This window comes from Haemaphysalis longicornis, unplaced genomic scaffold (assembly GCF_048455015.1).
Source record: "Haemaphysalis longicornis isolate Haplotype H1 unplaced genomic scaffold, Haemaphysalis longicornis Haplotype H1 scaffold_12, whole genome shotgun sequence".
NCBI lineage: Eukaryota > Metazoa > Arthropoda > Arachnida > Ixodida > Ixodidae > Haemaphysalis > Haemaphysalis longicornis.
Genome location: NW_027526225.1, coordinates 21,383,893 through 21,400,878, shown reverse-complemented (window position 1 = coordinate 21,400,878; position 16,986 = coordinate 21,383,893). Strand labels below are relative to the sequence as shown.

The 16,986-nt window shown below is 50.2% G+C and overlaps 2 protein-coding genes and 1 non-coding gene across 3 annotated transcripts in view; 2 read left to right on the top strand and 1 right to left on the bottom strand.

The window, feature by feature from the left end:
• The first annotated feature begins 1,308 nt into the window (after positions 1–1,308).
• Positions 1,309–10,259, top strand: LOC144161527 (uncharacterized). The gene is made up of 4 exons (XM_077692185.1): positions 1,309–1,650; positions 1,895–3,229; positions 3,473–3,732; positions 10,241–10,259. Exons 1-4 carry the CDS (start codon positions 1,309–1,311, stop codon positions 10,257–10,259), a joined length of 1,956 nt encoding a protein of 651 aa, XP_077548311.1.
• On the bottom strand, positions 8,955–9,027 carry Trnar-ccg (transfer RNA arginine (anticodon CCG)). Its single transcript has one exon. It is a non-coding gene; the product is annotated as a tRNA-Arg (tRNA).
• Rad23 (UV excision repair protein Rad23) overlaps positions 10,073–16,986 on the top strand; it is a 36,721-nt gene continuing 29,807 nt past the window's right edge. The window contains exons 1-3 of the mRNA XM_077693007.1: positions 10,073–10,396; positions 13,700–13,778; positions 14,382–14,461. Coding sequence (XP_077549133.1) covers positions 10,331–10,396; positions 13,700–13,778; positions 14,382–14,461 — 225 coding nt within the window. The 5' untranslated portion in view covers positions 10,073–10,330. The remainder of the gene's footprint in view (positions 10,397–13,699; positions 13,779–14,381; positions 14,462–16,986) is intronic.

The window sequence follows — 16,986 nt, the reverse complement described above, 5'->3', positions numbered from 1 at the left end:
GATCTACGTCAGCAGAGGACGAAGAAACGAATAAACAAGGGCAAGCTGCTGAAGGGCGCGCGCATGCCAGACCTGCCGCGCGCAGACATGAAGATTGTCATGCGGCCACGAGGCGGGCTCCGCGTAAGCGAGGTGGCCCGCGTGGAAATAAGCCGAGCTGTAACAGCGGCGGCGCAAGTCGACGCAATTGCTGCTAGAGAAGATGTGATATGCCTAAACCACCAACAGAACATCATAGTCGTGAGTACCTCGAAGAGGGAGCACGCCGACAGATACGCCATGGTGGAGCGAATCGACATTCGGGGAACGTCCCACGAAGTCAGCGCGTACGAGTCGGCCCCTTACGGAACAGTGAAAGGAGTAATACGGGGCATCCCACTGGAGGACACCGCCCAAGAAATACAAGATTTAGTCGTGCACAAGCACAATCCCACGGCCTTGCAGGCGAACCGCATCGGCAAGACCAGGTCGGTGGTGATCGCCTTCGAGGGACACAAAGTGCCCAACTACGTCCGGTATGGGAACCTGCTAATTGAGTGCACCCTGCACAGGAAGCAGATTGACGTGTGCTACGCATGCGGCCGAGTGGGGCACAGGATGGACGTGTGCCCAAATCCTCAAAACAAGATTTGCCGGGGCTGCGGTGTCGCCAACCCCGGAGAAGACCATAAGTGCGTACCCAAGTGTGGCCTGTGCGGGGGGAAACATCTCACCGCCGACAAGGCTTGCAAGGCAAGATTCAAAACGCCTTACGTCGTCCGTCGACGGCGCTGGGAACGGCGCCGGGCGGAAGAAGACAACGAGGACAAAAAGCAAGGCAAAAGAGGTCCTACAGGGCGACCCCAACGTAGCGCCTCTTCGCAACGGGGCCGGTCCCAGACGCCGGTCCGCAGCAGCAACGGCGGCGGCCGCCAGAGCCGCTCTCGATCGAAGTCACGATCCGGGGGCGGCGGCGGCGGCGGCAACCGCCGCTGGGAAACGGCAGGTCGAGGTTCGAGCGGAAGGTCCAGGTCCCGGACCAAGTCCCGTTCGAGATCCAGGGCCGGTTCGAGATCCAGGGCCGGATCGAGACTCCGGGCCGAGTCTACCAGACGACGAGGGACAACCGCCGAGAAAAAGGTGGGCTGGACCGGCAGGTCTTCTGTCGCTCGGGTTAGCGAAACCGAATTCCCGCCCCTCACCCCCTCCCAACCCCTTAACCTAAGAGCTAGCCCGCAACGGGATTGCAATGAAGTAAAAGAGCTCAAGAAAATCATAGAGCGGCAGAACGCTCAGATACAAGAGCAGAACGCCCAAATTAGGGCCTTAATGAGCAAAATCGATGCGCTAGCTAGCGGCAGCTCAGCAAACGCGAGACCCCAAGGCGATAACAACACGGTGGAGAACGCCGGAGGAATGCGCAAGGTGCCGCGGAGGGACCCCCCGTCGCCCCGCTTAGGGCGGGATGCGGGGGTGGCACGGCCGGCGCAACAAGCGCCGAGCAACCAAGAAGCAATGGACTCCGAAGAAAGCACCGTCAACCGCGAGACGGCGACAGCGGCGGCGCAGATTCCAAAGGGAGGAGAGCTTACAGTGATCCTAACAGCCATCACCCAAATCAACGAGAAACTGAGCGCGATAGACGCCAGATTCGAGGCCCTCGAAGGCCAAGTGCGGACGCTGTCGATCAAACACGAACGGCTAGCGACCAAAGTAGCAACCCTTACCGTAAGGAACCGCTTCGCGTCCCTGAAGAAAGAACGGGCGGAAAAAATCAAGGCATCGATCGCGTGTAGGCGCGGCCGCCTAGAAACATCCGAAGAATATGAAGCAGGGACCAAATAAGAAAAAGAAGACCAACGGGGGGGACGTTACAGTAATTTATCAATGGAACTGCCGGGGGATCCGCAACAAGGAGGCGGAACTGTTACTCCACATTGACGGGCTCGAACACAAGCCCGATGTAATAGCACTACAAGAAACGAACAGCAAGCCCAGACTCCCGGGATACGTGACGTACACGGACCCGACGGAGGAAGGGACAGCGGTGCTCGTCCGCAGCAACGTGGCGGCTACTCAACACGTCACAGCGCAGGGCGGATGCGAGCACACGCTCGTCGAGATTCACGCAAGAACAATTGGCAACACGGGAAATCTATACGTCATGAGCGCGTACTGCCGCCCGTCACAGAGGCAGTACGACTTTGATCGAGTAGTGAGCCAGGCGAAAAGGTTGGCGGGGAGCAGGCCGCTCCTGATCCTCGGCGACTTCAACGCCCCTCACACAACGTGGGGGTACAAGTACCAATCGAAGAGGGGAAAAGCTCTAGCCAACACCATGGAGGACCATGAGATGGCCCTGTTAAACGAGCCAGACGTGGCCACCAGAAGGGGCAACAGTGCCAATAGGGACACAACTCCGGATCTGTCATGGCTATCGGGGGCACTGGACGTGTCCTGGAGAAACGAAGACGTGGACCTGGGCTCCGACCACAGCGTAATCGGCATTACCATCAAGGGACCCCAATACCGCGCCATGCTGGGGACGGCACGCGTAACGGACTGGGGCAAGATGCGGAAATACACGCACGAAATCGAAGAGGCTTCGGAGAACGATAAAAAAGCCGACCGAAAGCAAACGTACGCCGAATGGGCGAGGGATCAGAAAATGGCCCTCGAGAAATTCACGCAAGAAATAACAACGACGGCGCAGACACCTTTCGTGGACGCCAGGCTGGCTCACATGTGGGCTGCCCGGCACTCGCTAACGCGAAGGTGGAAACGCCAGCGTCACAACAAGAAGCTGGTCAAACGTATCGCGGTCCTTAATAAACAGATCGCCGAATACGCAGCCAAGCTATGCCAAGAGAACTGGCTGAGCACTTGCGATGGCTTGCAGGGTAAGCTATCGGCACGGAAGACGTGGTGCTTACTCAGGCACCTAATCGACCCGATGAGCAGCAAGACCGCAACCAACCGCAACCTCACCAAGATCCTCAACACGTACAAGGGAGACGGCCGCAGGCTACTGGAAGACCTGAAGGCAAAATACCTCAAGACCGAGCGAGGCCAGTACTCGATGCCCGAGAGGTACGGAGGCCCTGAAAACGAAGAGATGGACAGACCGTTCACCATGACGGAACTCTGGTCGGCCATTGACGACAGCAACAGAAAGAGCGCCCCCGGCAGGGACGCGATCACGTACAAGTTGCTTGGAAACATGAGTGAAGCGGCGGCCCGCGGCCTCCTGGTCCACATCAACGAAACCTGGCAGAGCTCGCAGCTGCCGAAAGAATGGAAAGAGGCAGAGGTTCGATTCATCCCGAAACCCGGAAAAGCGCTGACGATTGACAACATGCGGCCCATCTCCCTTACGTCATGCGTGGGGAAGGTGATGGAACGCATGGTCCTTCGCAGACTTCAAAAACACTTGGAAGAAACAAACCAAATGCCCGAGACCATGTATGGGTTCAGACAACACCTTGGCACCCAGGACGTCCTGATCCAACTGCAAGAACTCGTCGTCAAGAAGGCGACGGGGAACGCGGCGCGGGGGATACTCGCCCTAGACCTAAAAGGGGCCTTCGACAACGTGTCTCACGCGAGCGTGCTCCAAAATCTAAACAAAACGGGATGCGGTCGGAAGACCTTCGGCTACATCAAGGACTTCTTAACGAGAAGAACCGCGACCATCAGGATAGGGGAAGAGACGTCAGAACCCGTCGAGCTCGGCGAGAGAGGCACCCCTCAAGGGTCAGTCTTGTCGCCCCTGCTCTTTAATCTGGCCCTCCTGCCCCTGCCCAGTCTACTCAAACAAATCGAAGGCGTGGACCACGCGCTGTACGCCGACGATATTACGGTGTGGACGAACCGAGCTGGGTCCGATGCCTGGGCGGAGGAAGCCTTGCAGAGGGCGGCAACTACCGTGCACGAATATGCAAAGACCTGCGGGCTGAGCTGCGCTCCCCAGAAATCGGAGCTGCTCATGGTTCAGCCGGGACGACCCAAGAAGGAACTGCCGCCGAACGTGACCATCACCATTGACGGCACAGCCATTAAACCGGCGCAACAGATCAGAATCCTGGGTCTGCTGCTGCAAAGCGACGGACGAGCGTCCGCGGCCGTCACGAAGATCAAGAACACCTCGGAGCAGATATTAAGCATGATCCGAAGGGTCTCTAACCGTAACAGAGGCCTGAAGGAAGACGACGCAATGCGCCTAGTGCGGGCATTCGTCGTGTCGAGGGTGACCTACTCTGCCCCGTACCTCCAGCTAACGAAGGCAAACAGAGACACCCTGAACACGATGCTGCGTAAAGCAACCAAGCAGGCAATGGGCCTGCCGATCTACTCGTCCACGCAGAAACTGCTGGACATGGGGGCCCACAACACGGTGGAGGAGCTGATCGAGGCTCACCTGTCCAACCAAAGGGTACGGCTAAGCCAAACGGAGCACGGCCGGGTCGTCCTGCGGAAAATAGGATGGCAGATAGAACCACTGCCAACCAAGGCAGCCCTTCCCGAGCAGTGGAAAGAGGCCATTCAAACCAAGCCACTCCCCAGGAACATGCAACCGGGGAAGAACGAAGGGAGGCGGACCGCGCGAGCCAAGGCCCTGGCTCGACAGCTGGAGGAGAACCCTAGGGTACTCTACGCGGACGCCTCGCTCAGAAAACACGACGACCGAGCAACGGCGGTAGCCACGTCCATCAACAAGCTGATCGTCAGCGCGTCGCTGAGGACGACAGACCCAGCCGTTGCAGAAGAAGCAGCCGTGGCACTCGCACTCGTGCAACCGAGCGTGGACACCGTGGTCACAGATTCAAAGGCAGCCTACGGAAGCTTCCGAAGGGGAGTGATCTCTCCCGCGGCGCGAGCCATTCTCTCCAAGCACAAGCCTCCGGGACGAGCCATCGAGCTCGTGTGGGTACCGGCTCACTCGAAGGTGGAAGGCAACGCCCTCGCCGACCACTACGCCCGAGAACTGTCCATCCGGGCCGAGGACGAGCCGGCTGAGCTACCGCATCCCGTGACCAGCTTTAAAGAGGTTACTCAGATGTATAGAAACGCGAGGTGCAAACTTCCCGAACCGCACCCACAGTTAATCAGGCAACAGCAAACGATCCTGCGGCGCATGCAGGCGGGATCGCTAGCGCATCCCGTTCTGTTACACCGAATGTACCCGGCGCAGCACGACACACTCTGCCCTTTCTGCAAAACGGAAAGAGGCACTCTGGCACACATCATAGCCGAGTGCAAAGACCTCAAGAACCCCCCACCACCCTTTCCCCCCAACACCCCCAATCCCCAACCCCCCGAGCGATGGGAGACCTTGTTGTCCAGCCCCGCCCTGCCAACTCAGCTAGCACTGACGGCCAGGGGCCAGGAGTTGCTGGATACATATGGGTCCCGTGAATAGGGAACCACCCCGTCTGGTGCCTGCGCGCACCATCGAATTTTCGAGCTCAATAAAGTTGATTCTCTCTCTCTATTCGTGCCAGTTTCGGTTTCGACAAAAAAACGCCGAGCGGCCGCCATGACAGCATGTATCACATGGCGTCACAATTCTTGCCGTATCGCTGCCTCTCTGGAAGCGCGCACGAGCGAGCGCACGCGCGCGCCCAGACCGGCCGAGGTCTTCGCCGTCCCCACAGGCCCTGGCAGCATGACGTCAGTCTCAAAACCATGACGTGTACACACGCCCGAGCAGCGCGCGCCAACCACAGCCCGCGCGTCGGCTCACCTACTTGGAGGCCGCCGGTCTCAACAAGCGCCTATTGGCGGTGAGCGCGAACACAGGCGGCGCTGCGGAGCGCGCCTCCATGACGTCAGCTTAGGGATTCTCGCATTTGTCGTCTGCTTCACTCAGGATCGCTCTCCCTGCTGTTTCTTTGCGCTCGGTCAACGTCTGATGCTTGTCCGCACCAGAATTGGCGTGTGGGTAACTTTGTATCATAATAATAGGCTTAAAATCGCATACACTAGCTCATGGTGTCAATTAAAGTATAGTTTTGGATACCGCTACGGGAGAAACATTGCCGGCGCCACCCCATTCCTTGCGAAGCCGGTCCTGTGCGGAGCGCGAAGAGTCGGAGCTAGGCGTCAGCTTATCATGTAAGCATTCGAACAAAAGGAACAGTCAGCTGCTAATAACCGACAACAGCGAAAATGGAAGACCAAAACAAATTCTAGGCCTTCAGGGCTGTCGGCTTTGGCAGAAGGCATCATGATTCCCGGTAATCATATGTAAGGTAAAACAGATTTTGCAACCTTGCCGAACGCTCGAACGTGTTTTGTTACATCAGTTTACGTTGTCAAGGCATGAAAGTTTGCCGACATGCACTATAGACTGCAAAAACTGTAGGTTGAGTTGCAAATTACCCAGTGTGTATATACGCGCGTGCTGATTCTATACCAGGCATCTAACCAGTATGGAGGTTTATTGAACAAAACGAGTCACGTCTTCGTTAAATTTATAGTAACACATATATGTTTGTTAAGACCTGGAGGGATATTTCGGAACATTTTGCACCGCCATATATTCCCGATATTCGGATATGCGGTATAGGAAAACTGCATTCAAGAGGAGGAGGAGGAGTAAGGGGAGGAGGGGAAATCTTTGTTTAACAATTAAATCGATCTGGTTAGTGGGTCGGGTCCTCAGTCCAGGACAAGAGAGTAAAAGTAATTTTCTTCAAATCATAGAACGCCATCCCGAGTAGAATAGGATTTGTTCTTCGCGCCTGGAAGGGTTGAAAAGCAATAAAGAGCTACTTGGAATTCTTCTTCGGTTCCGAGTCTTGTAATATATGCAGGTATACTATTTATTACGTTAGTTAGCGAGTATATCATGCCTTCAACACCGTAATCATGTCATCATTGTTCTAGTTGAGAGTCAGTTCATTATGATAACGATATAATTACGATAGAAATTCGGAGCACAAAAGCCGCCTCGAGTACTGTGGACCACGTTGTTTAGGGCGCGATCGCGGTGGCGTAGCACAAACCTTCTCATTGTATTTGCATGTGAATAAACAAAGCACGCTGCGGATATGCACCTTCTTGCACGCAGCCGTAATGAAAGCCAATTTGTGAAGAAGGGAATGTATGCCATGCAAAATGAAGGAAATGTCCACACGACCTTTGTGAGGCTCCCAAACATCCCGAAACCTCCTAATAAGAAGTTGGTGACGGCGCAGAAAAATTAATGCGTTGGGCAGAAAAAAAAAGCAAGGAACATTAATTCGATACAAGACAACAACGAAAGAAACAGAAGAAAGCCGCTTTATTTCCTGCTGTGCGATGAGCGTGTAGAGGCCGCTGCTTGGTACGTAGTATTAGACTGTTGAGTCTTCATAGGAGCATCTCAAAAATACTGCAGGGAAGCCTACGCATTTTGAATACTTATCGAGAAGTTCTGATCACTGATTCTCGCGAATAAGCAAGAAAGGACGAGTTACACACGATCTCCTGACAGATACTCTGAAGAAAGTTGTTCTCTATCTCTTCATGTGTTGCAAACTTGTGGGGGATACAGCTTCAAATTATTCAGATGCGTCAGAAGCTGGCAAAATAACTGAGTCGCTAGAAATAAGCTTTTTAACGCACTACAGCAACGAAGCGGACGATTTCTAGCCCAGGCACTGTTGCCCCTCACAAGCGGAGTGTAGCAGACGACAGCGGCGCGAATCCCTAAGCCGACGTCAGAGCCAGGGGGCGCCACTCAAAGATCTCACCGCCAATAGACGGCCGTCTGCTGTCCGCGCCATTGCTGCTGCTGCTTCGCTTAGCTTTGAGTCGAGGCTCCACGTTTTAATTTCCTAGCCTACCTATCTCTTTCATCACCCTTTTCTCCTCTAATCTTTCATCCCCCTCCTCCCCCTCCCCCCGCACTGGGTTGTATGCAGGTGAGCCCCCAGCTGGGCTCAATAATATCCCCAGTGCATTTCCTTTTCTCCTTTTCTCTTGAACCACTTATGTCTGTATGTATGTACGGCTTCGTCACGGGAGCCCCGACGTCGACAGTTTGGGGCACGTAGCAGATGATGTCACGTCGACCCGCTCTGGCCTTTATCGTGCGGGCGAAGATTAAAATGGATTTTAAATATGTTTCGCTGAACGGTTGCTGTTGAAACTTGCTGGGAGATATCTCCTGATAAAAAGGAAGCGTTTTACATAGTTATCTCAGCTTGGAAATTTTGTGTCAGTACTCCTTTAAGGTGTATAATTGACTGAATAAGCTGTATTAAGATTTGAAAAGGTGGATTAAGGCGGAAATTGTGAGGAGTAATTTGCGCCCCAGCGAGCGCTTCTCATTATCACCTGTATAAATCCCCATCACCATGCATGCAGTGATTTCAAGCTGTTTTTGCTTCTTTTGTACATCCATCATCGTGAGTGATTCGTCGTTCTGCGGCTTGCTCCAGACTATCGCCTTGCAGAGAGAAGAAGTAAGGATTTAGTTGGTATGGCAAAGAGAAAAAAAAAATGAGGCTAAGAAGGGACTGATCTGAGGATGCACCCTCCTTTTTACCCACGTAAAAGAAAAAGAGACCAACGCAAAATAATTACATGCAGGGCATAATACAAGACATCGCAGGCGCTGATACGCTAGTGTTTATTGAGCAAATGAATGACGCCAGACTTCAGCATATGTTAGAAATACAGGTGGTCTAAATTAATTGGTCTCAGCTAGGCGTGCCATCACCCAGGTGACTGTCTATTCTGCGCTTAAAAAGAGGTAAAAATTTGAACTTCCGCTTGAAATTTTTCACCAGGACATCGACACGTATGCGGAGAAGGTGTTATGTAAAAGGTCAGGAAGTAAAAAGAAAAGGCGGGGGATAGATAAAATGATGGAAAGTTTTAAAGAAAGGGCAGAGGCTATCTGGGCTGTAGACATGAAGAAAAATAAGGTTGTACAACATCCCGGTACAATGTGGGCACCTATGTTGAAAAAGAAAAAAAAAATCATGCGTCCACGGCAGGACTCGAACCTGCAATCTTCTGATCCGGAATCAGACGCCTTATCCATTAGGCCACGCGGACGGGACGAGGAGAACACTCAAGTACATAGTATTTATAGTCAGGGAACGGCCTTTTAGTGCCTTCGGATTCTTTTTCAATGTATTCGTACAGTGAACGGACATTACCGCAATGTAGCGAGAATTTTCACGCAAAGCAGACTTCACGAGACAACCGCGAACAACCCATTCTCCCTTACTCGATCTAGCCTTCCAAGAGAAAGCAATCGTGTTCAATGACAAAACCGCCAATCCCCCACAAGCTTCAGTTATTCCTTGAGTCCCTCTTCCGAATAAAGAATTATAATACCAATAATAATTCCTTTGTCGCAGCACGTCGTCTGTGCATGAAAGTGTGACGCGTGGTTTGTCGAACAACTTTTCGCTTCCTCAGCGCCTAGTTCTTGTACGTGTGCAGTAAGTCGTGACTAAATGTGCTTACTGTATGCCTGCAGAAGTGTGTTTGCTCTACACTGGTTTTTACGTGCACAACAGTACCAAAAAAAAAAAAAAAAACTTCAGAGAAGAGTGCAGAATGTACAGCGACCCTTCTTGCACCATTCATAAGAACAGATCAAAGAACATTGGTTTGCGCTCGGCACCTGTTCAGTACAATTTCGCGGCCACATGAGCCCGAGCAGCTGCCATAACAATTAGACTGACGGATTTTTCTCTTCTACACCGCTGTTAACTTGTGTACTCTTGCTCGCATTCATCGCAGCCCTCAGCTACCTCAGCGGTAGCAGTAGCAGGTAGCAGCGGTCTACAGGAGCAGGTAGGCAATGCTAAGTGGAGGGAATTAAGTGAACATAAAATCGCATCGGCACAACCGTTAAGAATCACGCAAGAGGGCGAGGGCCACTGTCGCTAGCGACTTCTATTTTGTGCGATTGCAAAGTAACCAAAAAAATTCACGGTGTGATATTTTTGGCTATAAAAAATTATAAAATGACAATAGATTACTTTTTGTAAAACAAAACTAATTTTTTTGTTATACATACAAACGATAGTGTTTAAATAGTGATGAGTAAGCAGCAATGATGATTGCACAGCCAGGACGCGTCAGCCAGGTCTTCTCGCTGTGACGAGTGGTTACAGTCGGTAATGTCGCGGCTACGTCCAAGAAAATGAATTAAGCAGTCTCCCTATTTTCCTGATTAGCTGTGCGAAAAATAAACGCGGACATTCACCGCTCCTGGAGGTGCGACATTGCGGCTGGGCCTGGCTCTGCTCTCCAGGCGAGAGTCCGTCTTCTGAGGGCAGAGTTTTAAAATCGCGTCCAACTAATATCTTTGCGTCGCCGTGGCTCCGTCGAGAAGCGGCCCACAATGATCGTCACGTTAAAAACCTTACAACAGCAGACTTTCAAAATTGAAGTGGACCCTTCGGAAACGGTAAGTCGTGCCGGTTTATTTCGTTGCCTCGCGGTAGTCGGCACCCCATCGGCGGCGGTCCCCCTACTGTGGTCTGTTATGACGCGCGTTTTTTTCTTTTTTCGTTAGGAGTCTTGACAGAGACGGCGGCTTAGGCCTAAACCGCTCGTAGCGGGTTCCCGTTTCTGCAAATTCTTTCCGGCTTACGCTGTCGAAGGATCGACTCTGTCCTGCCGATCCCCTCGTGTAAGGGCTGTTACAGCGGCCCGCGCTGCGAGCTACGCTGACACGTTACAGACTCGACTAAGACCGGCGCCAGTAAACCACTCTCACGAGGATGTCGGTTCTTCGGCAACCACGCTACCAAACCCCGTCGAAAATCGCATTCAAAGCGTGTAAACAAAACGGCGACCTACTTTTCAATCACCGTACCGATCTCGGAGGGGCCCTTAACACAGCATGTGGGGTTTGTCGGCGTTGCCGGCAAACCGCTGATTCACTGTTGTTGCTGTTCATCGCAACTCTCGTGAGCAGGCAAATCGTGACTGGCGTCTTTTCAATCGCGTGATGTAAGCGTAAACTACCACGGAAGCCTGTTTAATCCGGCCGCAATGCGTGTTTTAACGGCTTGTTTGAAGCTGCGTTCGTTACACGAAAATAAGACTTCGTTAGGCGGTCTTTAGGGACGCTTTGGCGTTCGGGTCGACGCTGCCTCGGAGCCGAAAATAGAGCGTCTTTCCGCTTTGAGAAAACTGGCCATATCCCACTGTTCTTCGCCAGAAGGGGATACGTGCTTCAGAAAGCAGCTCGCTTGGAAATTGGCGTCGTGATTCGGGGTTCAAGAATGCGGTCTAGCCGGGTTTCGATATGCTGCCGTGCCGTAGCGGCAAACGTGCTTCTGCCCGAAATCTGCTATGCGGCGTTCCCGCGCTAGTAGCGCCGTGTAATCCAATTACCGTGAGCGTTCGCTTGGTAAAAAAACGTGCCGGCAGTTCGGCGTGAAACGCAGAAAGCGTCTGCAGGCGATCAAGAACGTGTCTGGCACCGCTGAACAAGTCCACTTTGTTTTAACTCTTTCGAAATAAAGTGACTGGCTTATTCGTTTGAGTCACTGGTGGCGATGTTATCAATTTGGGCTGGTGCAAAACAGTGCTGCAAGGCATCCTGTGGAAGAAATTAAGGAAGAATCACAGGAGCTTACTTGTAGCATTCACTGAAGTGCACACAGGGCACGTGACATTTTTTTTTTTTTTAGAAATGTTGCGAGCTATTGTGAAATGACACCTGTTTTCGCTGTAAAGCCGCATGTTTTGTGTCAAAAAGAATGGGCAGTAGCACTTATTGCCAGCAGTAAAGGGAGTAATGGCACGTGTCTGAAGCAATGTACAGGGTGTTGCGACGATAACTGGAACACTTTAAAAATTTTTCCTGAGCGATCCGCCACTGTGTTCGCGCTCAAACTTCACACAAAGGTTGCATTTTGTGGTCTATTTTGTTTGACACCGGGAACAACAACGGTACTTACCTGTTTATTCTGAAAATAAATAAAAACGATTTTCCCTTATGGGAAAATGGCCGCTGATTTGGACGTGCGAGCCAGCGCAAGTTGATGTTGGAACGACGGAACCACCTGCAGAGTGAAACGCATGTTTGGGATTCACGTACGGAGCCAAATGGTGCAGCAGATGATCAGAAAATTCACCTAGAAATGAGCTAACAGACGATCAGAAAACCCGGTTTTCTGGCTCGCACGTCCAAATCGCCGCCATTTTCCCATAGGCGAAAATCGTTTTTATTTATTTTCAGAATAAACAGGTAACTACCGTTGTTGTTCCCGGTGTCAAACAAAATAGACCACAAAATGCGACCTTTGTGTGAAGTTTGAGCGTGAACAGAGCGGCGGATCGCTCAGGAAAAATTTTTAAAGTGTTCCAGTTATCGTCGCAACACACTGGAGCAGAAGTCTTCCCGGGTCAATGTCCGTAAAGAACCTCCCTTAGGCACAATGCACACATACTAAGGGAAGTTCAGGTGCATGTTGTGACCCAGTCGGAAACGGGGCTTGCCATATTGAACGGCTACAAATTATTTGCAGCCTTGCTTGAGACATTCAACGTTCACCAGAATCCCGTACACACTGCGGTTGTTTCTGTACCTCCCCTGTATCGCAAATGTAGCCCCCACAGCTGGGAGTTAAACCTAATCTTGCTTTCTGTATTCTTCCACTGTGTCTGGAAGTGTGACGTCCAGATCTTGTTCTTTTTCTGTGCTTTTCTGCAAGAGACTGTTTGCAAAGATGTGCCGTGGAAGACTTGTAGAACCGTTTCATTCTTGGCTGTAAAAGGAATCTGCCGGGAAGTATGCATGATACGGCACCGAGAATCTGCATCCCAACGGATCAGCAAAAGACTAACGTAGTCCACTCGAGAGCCTGTTGGAAGTAGTTGTGGCCGTGTTATTGACATGGAGCAGTCACGAAATGAAATTCATCTCTGTTTTGGGGACATTTTACCCTTTCAAGCTTTTATAAAGCACCGCCTATTCTGTAAGTGCATTGTGCGTCTTAAAGTCGTTTCAAAGGCTACGTCTTCTGCTTGCATCGATGATTTGCAGTGGCCCATGCTAGAGAGAAAACATATACTGCGTTGCACAGGGCTGCGTATGTCCCTTACTCGTACTTGTGTGTGTCTTTATTGCGCTGTAAAGTTAACATGATGAACCAACTAGCCCAGACGTCAACCTTACTAAGAGAGAGAACCATCGCATTCTTTCAGTCTTTGACCTCTTCGTTCTTGCAGCTAAGCACACAGCATATGTACGCACAATGTTGGTACTTCGAAATTGTACGTCAGTACACTGTCATTGTTCGCTTTGCGTCGGGTAGCCATTGCAATTTGAGCAACTAGCGTAAGAGTTTGCCTGAATATGCCTCAGGAGGTGAGCAGCGATGGCAGCGCAGTTAAATTTCACCTACCCAGTCTGATTTTCTACGGTAACGGTGAGCACGCAAACGCAGAAAATAGTGATATGCTGCAATTCCTGCAGTTGTCCGCTAAACTAAGCGCTGTCTTTGCATGAAAAGTTCGCGAGTGCTATGCATTGGTTGGGGGAACTAGTGTTTACGAGAGGAAAAAAAACAAAAATCAGTGCTTCCCCATGCTACATGGAAGATTTTTTTTAGAAATGATGATGAAAGGTAGAGATACAAGGGGGTCAACTCAAGCGTTTTGTAGGACGACGACGCATTGGTGTCAGGAACGTAGCAGTTATGAAACTGTCTTTGTTGTCTCCTTACTGACGGTTTGCTGCTTCTTCTCTTTGCAGGTGAAAATATTTAAGGAGAGGATAGAGAAACAGAAAGGGAAGGAATACCCGGCGCAATGTCAGAAGCTAATATATGCAGGTGGGTCACCCTCTCCGCACTTTTTGCTTTCCGCCTCTGCTGCACGGGCTTACCCGGGGGTGCCTGTGTGACGACTGGCAGTGATTTGTACCAGGCCACAAACCGTGCTTTGTATTTTAAATTTCGCTTATTCTGTGTGTGTTCTGATTATTTGCTTTTAATTGATTATTAGCCGCCCTTGCATCGTTCTTGTACAAACACTAAAAAAGGAAACTTCTCGAACTTCTTTTTTCTCTGTTACCTTTTTTTTCGTCTTTTTCTTTTTTGCAAGTGGCTGGACTGTTGATAAAAAAAAAACAGCTTATTGTATCTTAAACTGACTCTACATTGCTACTGCGAGATTTTATTGACTGTTTCATTCAAGTTCAGTGGTTGTTGATCTTGCTGATGAAAAGCAAGGGGGGGGGGACGATTGTAAAAAGTCGACTTTGACAAAACTTTTTGTTTGTTTTTCACATCAACCCTTGCTGAAGCCTGAGCAGGAAATATAATTTTATGCACTTGATGAGTGCGTGAATATCAGGAAATAAAATTTGAGCCTAGGCGTGAGCCCACGTCGTTAACTGTTGCTGGCAATTTCTTGTCGTTCTGGCCGACGCGCAGGCAAAATCCTAAACGATGACTCCAAGATGAGCGAGTACGAGATTGACGAGAAGAAGTTTGTGGTCATCATGGTGACAAAGGTGAGTGGCATATCATCGAGCCGCGTTTGGATTTTGTTTTACTTTGGGTTGTGCCAAATTCAGACTGCAGTCAAACCCCGTTAATACGTAGTTGGCTGGGAACGACGTTTAGGTACGCATTAAATGATTTGCGGATTAACCGCCAATGCCAGTTTAGTTGCTACTTTCCAGCCGGGAAGGAACTACGGCACGTTGCTTTCAAACTCGCACACTCAACCGGCTTTATTTGCGGGCAGGCAGCAAAAAGTTCGTCACCTTCATTTGCCACCGCAGTGGCCTTGCCGCGATGATGGCATCTTCGAAGTCGGTGAGGTCGCGAGCCAGTTTGTCCATGGAGCCTCGCTTCTCTGTGAAAGCTCGCATGACGCTTGAACTGGATTGGATCGGATTCGATAGTGGCAGCGAATTCGCGCCCCTGCTGGCAGCTTCTTCGGATTACTGGAAGCTAATCTCGTAGGCCTTGTTCAACCGTCGTCGTCATTAGACGAAGGGGTGCATGATTTTTTTCTCTCAAGCGTTGGCAGTAGCCATTCCTAAAAGGCACACATACATACACACTTTTTTTTTTATTTAATTCCGTTGATCGTGAAAATGGTGGGTATTGATAACCATTCTACTCAGAGTGCGTGATAAGACATCTAAGCTTGAGGTCCAAATCGTGTTTTGAACAGCATGCAGCTTTGGTGGTAAACGCATGCCGATAACGCACGCATCAGGACGTTTGTTTTCCATCGCACGCGATATAGAAAGCCTCGTGCTTCAAAGGCATGTGGATCCTCAAGAGTTTTCGTTCACAGACATGAAGAATACACGGAACATGAAACCCACAATGCCCAGCATATCACATTTTATGCTTGGTGTTTGAGAAGAAAGAAACGGACATTCACTCGCATAAAGCTGAGACAAAAGCCCAGAGTTTCATTTTTGAGACACTGACAGAGTTTTCTCATGTGAGTAGCTTAAAAAGGCGCAGCCAGAGGCGCGCTGGCAGCTCGAGAGATCCGGCCGCACGCCGGAGCTCGCGTGGTGGCATCCAATTGGCATCATTTTACTCAAGAAACAGTGATTATTTCCTTCTTTTGTCCTACATCTGGCCATTTTCCTTTTCACAAAACATTGCACAACTAAAATATCTTTGCTGTCATTTCTGGGGTCGACCCGCTTTTTGATGTTGCTTTGAATTTCTGCATATCATATTTGATACAGTGGGTGTTCATTGATGGCACATCTTTTGTATCGCTTTTGATACACTTTCCAACACAGCTTTCACCTGTAAGTATTTTGCTATTCTCTTGTTTTTTACGTACTGAAGTTCGGAACATATTAGACCGCATCGTTGCCGGCGAAGATGTCGGCGATTTTAGTTACTTGTCGGAAAGGGACGAAGATTACTGTCTCCCGCCACTGGTGACCCCTCCGAGACAAGCGATGATGAGAAAAATGTTGATGATTGCTCTATTTCATATATAGCTGTCTTACAATGCAGGCAACAAATAGTGAAAGGAATTGTTCTAAAGCAGTCGTGCAAACGGCCCATACAACAGGTGAACCAGTTTGACTGCAAGGCCAAAATCCGCATTGACGTTCCACACCTTGCAATTGCTGGTGTGTACAACAGTTAAGGACATATTAGTAGAAATTAAGAAGAAATGGACGTGGGCAGAGCATGTAATACGAAGGCAAAATAACTGTTGGTCATTAACCCGTTGAGGGTTCAATTTTTTCGCCAAATGCGTCCCCCCAGGATTGTTTTTTTTTCTTTTCTGGCTGATTTAAATTCTTGGGAAGAATCTTTTTCGAGAAAACAATATAATTTTTTTAGGGTGACCATAAAGTGACAAAAAATTGTTTGTGTTGTTACATACATGAGGTTTATTCATGAGTAACACAAGAAAAATTCTAAATAAAAATGAGAGAGTAACAAGCTGGCACCTTTTGAGTGGATAGAAATCAGATAGACATCAGTTTCTTGGGCGCAAAAAGCGGAAAGCACCCGGAGGACGATACCAAAACCAGCCGCTGCACGCGCGCGGGCGCGAGCGGCTAGATGTGTGAGCGATAGATGGTGCACCGCTTCTATAAAATACAAAAAAAGGAGAAAAGAGCCTCATCAGTTTCGCAGGCAACCTTGGTCTGTGGCAGGCGCAAGAAGTGAGAGGCGCCTGGTGGGTGATACCCAGCACGCCTCCTCGTTAGCGGATGTGCAAGCGACAGCCAGCGCGTCAATGAAGTAAATCATTAAAAAAATGAAAAGAAGAGCCATCGGCGCGGGAAAAAAATTTGACGTATTTCCGCAGTGTGGCAGCACATGCCAAGCAAGAGGAGTTGGCGAAAAAGGTGCGCTTTTTAAAAATGCATGCAATGACGTACATGTACGTCATTGACCATTTTGAAAGTGTTTGCGGATGTCGTGCATGTACGGCTGTGACCCTCAAAGCGTTAAGGGCAACAGAGTGGATCCCTAGAGAAGGCAAGCGTGGCAGGGGGCGGCAGAAAGTTAGATGGGCAGATGAGATCAAAAAATT

Bases quoted from the DNA above. Each gene is read 5' to 3' on its own strand.
- LOC144161527 (XM_077692185.1), top strand. From the start codon at position 1,309: ATGAGCAAAATCGATGCGCTAGCTAGCGGCAGCTCAGCAAACGCGAGA. The intron at 1,651-1,894 runs GTGCGGACGCTG...ATCCGCAACAAG, and splicing joins TCGAGGCCCTCGAAGGCCAA to GAGGCGGAACTGTTACTCCA. The intron at 3,230-3,472 runs GTCCACATCAAC...CTTGGCACCCAG, and splicing joins CGGCGGCCCGCGGCCTCCTG to GACGTCCTGATCCAACTGCA.